The 8,846-nt window shown below is 43.0% G+C and overlaps 1 protein-coding gene across 3 annotated transcripts; it reads left to right on the top strand.

Annotated features, from left to right (window-relative positions):
- The first annotated feature begins 3,069 nt into the window (after positions 1 to 3,069).
- LOC134336867 (dynein light chain 2, cytoplasmic) lies at positions 3,070 to 8,846 on the top strand. Of its 3 annotated transcripts, none has more exons than XM_063031458.1 (3): positions 3,070 to 3,120; positions 5,069 to 5,205; positions 6,708 to 8,846. In XM_063031458.1, exons 2-3 carry the CDS (start codon positions 5,074 to 5,076, stop codon positions 6,843 to 6,845), a joined length of 270 nt encoding a protein of 89 aa, XP_062887528.1. In that variant the 5' UTR covers positions 3,070 to 3,120; positions 5,069 to 5,073; the 3' UTR covers positions 6,846 to 8,846. The 3 variants fall into 3 exon arrangements, with proteins under 3 accessions (XP_062887528.1, XP_062887527.1, XP_062887526.1); XM_063031457.1 differs by lacking the exon at positions 3,070 to 3,120 and adding an exon at positions 3,670 to 3,816; XM_063031456.1 differs by lacking the exon at positions 3,070 to 3,120 and adding an exon at positions 3,689 to 3,836.

The following is an 8,846-nucleotide window of genomic DNA, read 5'->3' on the forward strand; positions in this document are numbered from 1 at the left end:
TTTCTTGTCACGTATGCACAGGTGCAATGCAAAACTTACTTGCAGCAACATCACAGGCTGATAGCACAAGAGACAAACATTCAGAAGAAAAACATAAATTTACAGGAAAGAACACAATTAGAACCAAAAATAAACACAAATCCCATTGTAATACAAACTGGTCAAAGTGGTACTATACTGAAGTAGTGATTGGGTTTGTTAAAGCTGGTTCAAGGACTGAATAATTGAAGGGAAGTTAAAAACGCAAACACGGGGAAATCTGCAGGTGCTGGAAATTCAAGCAACACACATAAGAAATGCTGGTGAATACAGCAGGGATGCTGCCTGGCCTGCTGCGTTCACCAGCATTTTTTTTATTTGTGTTAACTGAAGGGGAAGTAGCTGTTTTTGAAACTGGTGGTGAGGGACCTCAGACTTCTGTAACTTCTGCTTGCTGATAGCTGACGGATGGCAAGGCCGTCGATAATAGGGATCGTTGATGATAGATGTTGGCGTCTTAAGGCATGCCTCATGTTGATGCTTCTGATGGTGGGAGGGATGTGTCCTGACGTGGGCTGAGTGGGTCAGAGTGAGTGGGTGGGGAAATTCTAGTGAGGAAGAAAATGTTGAAGGGAAAAGTGTAGCAAACGGTCTGGACATGTTTGAGGGTCCTTTGACCATGGTGAGGGAATGGTGAATAGAATCGTATAGGGAATAGTCATACTTTATTGATCCCAGGGGAAATTGGTTTTCCTTACAGTCGCACCATAAATAATTAAATAGTAATAAAACCATAAATAATTAAATAGTAATATGTAAATTATGCCAGAAAATAAGTCCAGGACCAGCCTATTGGCTCAGGGTGTCTGACCCTCCAAGGGAGGAGTTGTAAAGTTTGATGGCCACAGGCAGGAATGACTTCCTATGACGCTCTGTGTTGCATCTCGGTGGAATGAGTCTCTGGCTGAATGTACTCCTGTGCCCAACCAGTACATTATGTAGTGGATGGGAGACATTGTCCAAGTTGGCATGCAACTTGGACAGCATCCTCTTTTCAGACACCACCGTCAGAGAGTGCAGTTCCATCCCCACAACATCCCTGGCCTTACGAATGAGTTTGTTGATTCTGTTGGTCTCTGTTACCCTCAGCCTGCTGCCCCAGCACACAACAGCAAACATGATCACACTAGCCACCACAGACTCGTAGAACATCCTCAGCATCGACCGGCAGATGTTAAAGGACCTCAGTCTCCTCAGAAATGGGGGAGGTCATGGTTGTTTCCACTGTTTGAAGCACCTACGTGCCTGGGAAGTATCTCCAACTGTAGCAGTTTCAGATCCACGGTTTACTGTGTTGCATCATGAGGCTGAGAACATTGTGAACAGCACATTCAGGGAGCAAAGAACAAAGTACTGGAACGGCTCAGCAGGTTCAACAGGAACAGAGGGAGAGTCAACATTCTGGGTTGAGACAATACTTCAGGACTTGTAGAGTCTCAACTTACGCAGAGATTGGAGAGATTAAATTTCTTGTGATAAAGTGGATGGTGAATTTATGGAATGTATACAAGATTCTTTTCCAGAGCAATATGTTAAAGAATCAATAAGGAAAAAGTCTATTTTAGACCTTGTTCTGTAAATAAGAAAGGGTTAATTAATAACCTTGTCATTGAAGGGTCTTTGGGGAAGAGTTCAATGCACAACTAAAGTCTTATACAAAGACTTTACCAAACTCCATACATAGACTTGGGAGCCATCTAGCTAAACAGAAGCCTACAAAAGAAAGGGCTTACATTAAACATCTTGATCAGCCTGCCCCTATCTCCCCAACAAGGAGCCTCTCCCTGCTTCCAATGTCTCAGCAAAGCCTTTGAGTAGCACCAAGTTCCTAGTCTAAGAGCGGTGATGACCTTCGCTCTCCTATATGCTTTGTAGAGATCACCAAGATTCACTGATAGCTGAGGGAATACCTGCTGTACTCTCCTAGGCTGATACTCCCAGCTTTAAGATGACCCACATGCCCAAACCAGATTCCCCATGACTATTCCCAAACCAACATTCCCATTAGGCCCATTTCCCTGTAACTCTGAAAATTGTTCTGCCTCACATTCAAAGTTCAAAGGAAATTTATTATCAAGGTACAGATCTGTTACTATATACGTACTACCTGGAGATTCAAGGTGGGGGGGGGGCAAAAGAAATGCAAAAAGATTTTTAGGAAAAAAAGCATAAACGGACAAAGGTTGACAAACAACAAATGTGCAAAACAAGACAAACTATAAATAAAAATAAGACTGAGGGCATGAGTTGTAAAGAGTCTGTTTATCAAATTAGTTTAGAGTGAGTGAAGTTCTCCACACTGGTTCAGGAGCCTGACGGTTTTTGGGTAATAACTGTTCCTGAACCTGCTGGTGTGGGCCCCCCTAAGGCTCCAGTACCTCCTGCCCGATGGCAGTAGTGAGAAGAGGGGAAGGGCTGGGTTGCGGGGGCTTCGATGATGGATGCTGCTTTCTTATGACAGTGCTCCTAGTAAATTTACTCAACGGTGGGGAGGGCTCCGACTGTGATGGACTGGCCTGTATCCACCACTCTGTAGCTTTTTTTCATTTCTGGGCATTGGTATTTCCATACCAGGCCACCATGCAACCAATTAGGATGCTCTCCATTTGCAACTACCAAAGTTTGTCAAAGTTTTTGGAGACATGCCAAATCTATGCCAACCTCTGCAAAAGAAGAGGTGCTGTTGTACCTTTTTTTTTGTGATAACACTTGTATGCCATCACATGCAGGGGAAGCAAATTGGCAATTTCAGATGACGTACCTCATGCTTGCCAACTATTTGATTTCTTAGCCACTTTACTGCTCAAGGACAATTAATCTACCACCACATCTTTGTGACGTAGATGGAAAGTGGAAAAAGCAGCAGGAACAGGGAGAATGTGTAAAGTCCTGAAGCCAGCACGTGATCAGGATCACACCTACACAACCCTAACCTCCCCTTTCCCCGGTACATTTTTTATTTCCAATTCCAAGCCAAGTGACCTGAAACTCAATTCTGTTTCTCTTTCCACAGGTGCTGCCAGACTTGCTGAGTGTTTCCATCACTGTTTTTGTTATCGAAATAAGTGTCTTTCTCAAAGAGTAAGTTGAAAAGTTAATTTCTCTGTGTGCGTTTGAGGCTGACGTGTGGGGTGCAGCGGCGATAGTATTGTGAATCTATTTCTCCCCACGAGTTTCTCGGGCAGTTTGCAACATTGGCGAGTTTTGAATGTTATTAACCTCGCTCTGGAGGGCAGAAGCTGCCGTTTTGGACGGTTTCCGCTTGTTGGAAACACATCTAGCAGCTGCCATTGGCAACGCGGTCACATCATCCATCTCTGCAGGGTAGCCACACAGATGATGTGCTATTGCTACATCTGCAAACATTCGTGCCACCCCACTAAACGTAAATCTAGCTATGCAACCAGTGACCCCCCCGCATTTCACGCAACGGCGTGGAGCGGGTCGCCGGCTGCCGGCTGCGGTCGAGCCTGTTGCGATCCCGACGAGTGAAATTTGGGAACAAGTTTTCCCGATCGCGCTGCATTGTGGGAGGAAATAAAATGCAGGGATAAACGGGCAAGGGGAAAATGCACGGGTCGCGAAGACGGGCCGCTCGCAGCCAATGGAGCGGACGCGCAGCTCAGCCATTGCGGAGGGACGGGGCGGTATTTCAAGAAGACACGGAAGGGGCGGGGTGTCACTAAACAGCAGATTGCATCGCGGAGAAAGCGGCTACGAGGGAATTAAAAAAAAGCATAGCTTCACTGGAGAGATTGGCAGTTCAGTACCGGGAAGGTGAGATCATCTCCCGCAAGGCATGTATCTCTGTGTGTGTGGTTATTTTCCTATTGTTTGCTTTAATTCCTAGCGTTTTTCTAGTTACATTCTATCTAGTTACATTTTTTCCCTGTAAGTTACCTTAAAATGACCTCCGTTAAAAGATCCAGCGTTTTGTAAAATGCTGGTGCCAGTACACCTATTTGCTGCAGCCTATTTTTTTTTTAAAACATATTAGTCCAGGAGGATACTGGTAGAAATTGCATATTTTTTTATTAGGACGTATTGCAAGCCCATTATGTGTTAATTACAAGGGAAGCGTGTTCATTGCGTTCACTTGTATTACGTGAGTCTGTAGCGAGTACTTTGCCTTAACGGGGAGGGTTATGCTTGCTGAATTCATTAGAACAAATCTACAATACGACGGTGGAAAAAAAAACCTGCCTGCGAATAAAGTTTAAATTCTAGTGGGTGTTTTATTTTTGGAAGAATAAGATTAAAATGGGGGAGGGGACCGTTTTGGTCCTCTGCAGAAATCTGAGGACTCCACCTTCAAATCCAACAGACCAATCTCTAAGGAATTCTGTCAGCGTTTGATCGAACGTGCACCTTTTGAGCTATCGATGACCCTTCACGGGAGAGTCAAGTCTGGTCCCAATGCTAAAATTTAATGCAGTACCTATTTTAAAAAAATATATCTTTCCTCATCTTAGTCCCTTTTTTTGGCCGTTTGTACATCAAGTGCTAAACCTGTGTATAATTTATTTATCGCTAATAAAATCTGGATTGGGGTGCGACAGTGGCTTTGAACGTATTGTATCCTCAGTTTTTGTGACCCGTGTAATATTTTTACTTCGTTGGACTTAAAATGTGAAAGCTTTTTAGAAGCCCGAGATATCCCCTTGCGTGCCATTGTCAGCCTCTTGTGTTTGCAAATGGAGGTAGACTCGTTTTGTCCTGCGTGAATGATGGGCTTTGGGACTGGGGTGTGTGTGTGCGCGCCGTAATCTTCTGCTCTGGATGAATGCAGGGTGCGTTTGCCTTCTCTGAATCTCGCCGCAGGAAGTTTGAACAACGGGTCCTCGTCAGTTCAATCAAGGGTTAAATGTAGAACTTCAGTAATCAAATCGGTCTTATTTAGCCAGTTATTTTTTTAAGAAGAACTATCACGGCATCAGCAGTACCGTACCGCGAGTGTTCTCTTTACCCTTGAGTTAGAAGCACGTTGTTGAGTCGCCGTGTCTTTCTCCCCCCCCCCCCCCAAACGCAGGCACGATGTCCGATAGAAAAGCTGTGATTAAAAATGCTGACATGTCTGAAGATATGCAGCAGGATGCGGTGGACTGTGCAACTCAGGCGATGGAGAAATACAACATCGAAAAGGACATCGCTGCCTTCATCAAAAAGGTAAATTCTCTTTAAGTGGCGTTTGAACAGTACACGGGCTGCTGCAAATGGTCGAAGTGTGGAAGGCCACCGTTACCCATAGGGTTAATCCTCACTAAGATGTCATCGGAGATCACTATAGACTGACGCCTGGTGCTTCATTGCGCCTATCTTGGTGCCCCTTGGACCACATACACTCAACAGTTGGCACCTTGGAGACCGAGGTCAGATTCCCTAGGAAATCTTCAAAGAAAAATTAGTGTGAGTCCAGCTTGTTCCAGTGTACAGTGATGTAACTTGAGTTTTTGCAGATGCCTAGTAAATACTGTAACTATTGCAGCCCCATCCAGCGTCAGGCAATAGTTTCAAGGTCCAAAGTGGATATTGGCACCAAGGTACAAATGATTCACAACTGGAATCGTTGCCAGCAGAAATTGTTGAAAGCACAGTGCTCTCTAGGAATGCTGATGCAACTCGTTTTGGATTTACAACTTCTCCTTGGAAGTTTGTAGTGATATATGATGGGAGAAGCAGACTAAAAATGTCTAGAATTTTAAGTAGCCAGTGCTTTAACATGCCATACCTGCGATAGGAAAGAGAGGAGAGGGGCTGGGGAACGTCTTATTTGCCAGTAACTGTTCTGGTATCTCTCGAGCTGTGGGCTCATACAATGTGGGAGTGGCTCCTTTGGCCCACCCTGTCTAATGGCCTTCATATCCTAGCCCACAGTCTGTCCAGGTGCCACAGTCGACTGCAGGCACTGCAATCTGAAGCAATGAGCAATCTGCTGGAGGAACTCAGCAGGCCGAATGGCATCTGCTGCAGGGTTTCCACCTGAAATGTTGACGCAAGGCACTGCAGGTGCAGGAAACCCAGAGTGGCATGCCGGAGGAACTCGGGCGGAGGGGAATAGCCAGTCGATGTTTCGGGCTTAATCTCCTCCGTAGATGCTGCTTGAAATGTCAACAGTTCCTTTCCTCCCACAGATGTTGCTTGATCTGCTGAGGTCCTCCAGCAGATTGTTTATTGCTCTTGTCTATTGAGCTATTTCTTCATGAGGATAATTCAGCCAAGCCCGACCTCTTTCTTTCTCTTCCCACCCATCCTTATAGTTGCATACTACTGTTCCAGCTCCAACTCAAACGAAGGGGTACCGTGAACAACTGTAGCCCAAACTAACTTAAATGTGCAATTCTGGGGCCATCAAAGTAAATTAATTATTCAAGTACTTTTATGTCACCACATACAATCCTGAGATTCATTTTCTTGGCATTTACAGTAAATACAAGGAAACAATAGTATCAATGAAACATTGCACACAAAGACAAACAACTAATGTGCAAAAGACAACACACAAATGCCCTTGCACTATCCTGGATTTTGTCATTAATTGCCAAAACTTAACCTTCAGCAATTGCCACTGTATCGTTTGTGTCTTGTTCTGGGTTTGGCTATGCAGCAGGGCATGTTTGGGGGGGTGGGGAAACTATATCGATTAATGAAAATTCTTTGCTCTTTTGCAGGAATTCGACAAGAAGTACAATCCTACCTGGCACTGCATAGTTGGCAGAAACTTTGGTAGTTATGTCACACATGAAACAAAACACTTCATCTACTTTTACCTGGGTCAGGTTGCGATTCTTCTATTCAAGTCTGGCTAAAAAGAGAAAGGGGAATAAAAATGAACTTGTGCACTGACGGCTGGAGCCACAGTCCCTTTAATGGCTAAACGGCTGCATGGACTTTATCTTCTGTGTATATGTAGCAGTAAACTTGCTTTAATGCCCAAAATGGCTTTTTCTTTCTTTTCATTGCACTGAAATGGTTAACAGTGGCCTTTGAATATTTAGGAAAAAAACCTGGGATGGTTCTACCTGAAGACCTGGATTATTAGACTTCTATAGAAGCATTTAATTTAATTTCATTCAGAAATACATTTCATTTTTCTTCCCTTCTCCTTCCCAACACCCCATTTCCCCACCCCCCCACCAAATCTAACCCCATCCCACATCAAATTCTTACTATTTCGAAGAGTGCAGATGTTGGGTTTAAGATACTTATTGCCATTTTTTTAAAGCTGTTTCTGATAGCAGGAGATTGCTATTGCAGTGAATTGTATTGGCAACGTTTTTTGATTACAAAAGATTATTGGGTTTTGATTCTCCCCTGTTCTGTGGCTAAGTAAGGTTTTTTAATTTAAAAAGAAATCCGCTACATAGAAACATGAAATGGCTGGCCTGCCAGAAATGTCGAGAATGGTTTGGTTGCACCTTAAACAGGACGAAACAATCAATTTGTTTTTCCTTGTGCTGTAATCTGCCAAATGTGGAGAAACCTTAAAATTTGTAAGATCACTGTCAAGTTTGCAACAGTCAAAAGTTGCTCTAAAATGTACAGGAGCTACTAGGCAATTTGTACATTATCCTAACTTTTCTGTTTGCATGTTGAGGAAGATTTTCACCAAACTGTTTGTGGTGTGTTTTGTCCATTCATAATCTATTGCCCGCCCCTACTCAACCCTGGCTCATTAGAAGGTTTCAAACTGATCTTTGATATAAGCAAACTAATTAAAAATAAATGCAAGGTGCTTATATTGATTTAGTCTTCCCAAGTGACATCTAAGAAATTTAAAATGAGGAAATTTTGACTTCCCTCCCCTCTCCCCCTCCCCCCTCCCCCCCGATGTGTATTTGTATGTACATAGCTTGTGATTAAAGCATGAAAAAGCTTCAATCCTGGTTCATGTGTCTAAGCTAATTTAATGTATTTGCCAATAAATGGAAAGTGTCAGACCTCTGTCAGTTATGGAAGTTGTCTTGTCTCTTTTGTAGCTTCTGATCCAATGTAACAATTTCCATTCTTGACCATAGTGGCTATCTTGGAGTACGTACTCAGATTTTGCTAGTGTGATTTCCCCCCCACTTATTAAAAGGGACTGTACACTATCTTTTGGGGGCAACTGCAGTCCTTAAAAAGCTTTTTTTGCAGCAACTTACTTAGCTCTAGACTAGAGGTAATTATATGCAAGGCATTAACACTATCAGCTTGTTACCCCACCCCCCCAACTGTCTTCAATCACTTGTGAGCTTGCCACTTAATGAATGTCCACCCTAAGTGATGAAATGACATTGGGTAGGTAACTTGCATATGTATTCAAGTAGTTAAAAATCAGATTCATCGTTAAAGTAAGAAATTTACGAGTTGGGATTGTTTGTCTTGAAGAATAGTGAGGAGATTAGTGTTCCTGTGCACCTATTTTACATTGTAGAGGGTATGGAAGGTATTGTCAAACACGTGGCGCATGTTTATTCCTCTGCTTTGTATTTGTTCAACCCATGAAAGACAATGATATTCCAAGGAGCATTAAACCTCTATGGTTGAGCTTAGTTTCCATAGGATTAGTTGCATAAAGAAGCTGCATAACATAATTTATCTGTATTCTGACATTGTTTAGGTTGTTTGATTTGTTCTATTAACACTTGTGTAGATCAGGGAGAGTAATGGATTTTAACTTAAACCCTGTGGAACTCTCTTAGCTTCTGATTCACCCCCTGCCCCCCATGCATAAGTTCATTTAAGATGTTTTCTCAAATTTCAACATGTGTGTATTTCAAAGCCATCTGTATAAAGAAAATCATTACAGACCAATAAATGTTCAGTAA

This window comes from Mobula hypostoma, chromosome 23 (assembly GCF_963921235.1).
Source record: "Mobula hypostoma chromosome 23, sMobHyp1.1, whole genome shotgun sequence".
NCBI classification, from domain to species: domain Eukaryota; kingdom Metazoa; phylum Chordata; class Chondrichthyes; order Myliobatiformes; family Myliobatidae; genus Mobula; species Mobula hypostoma.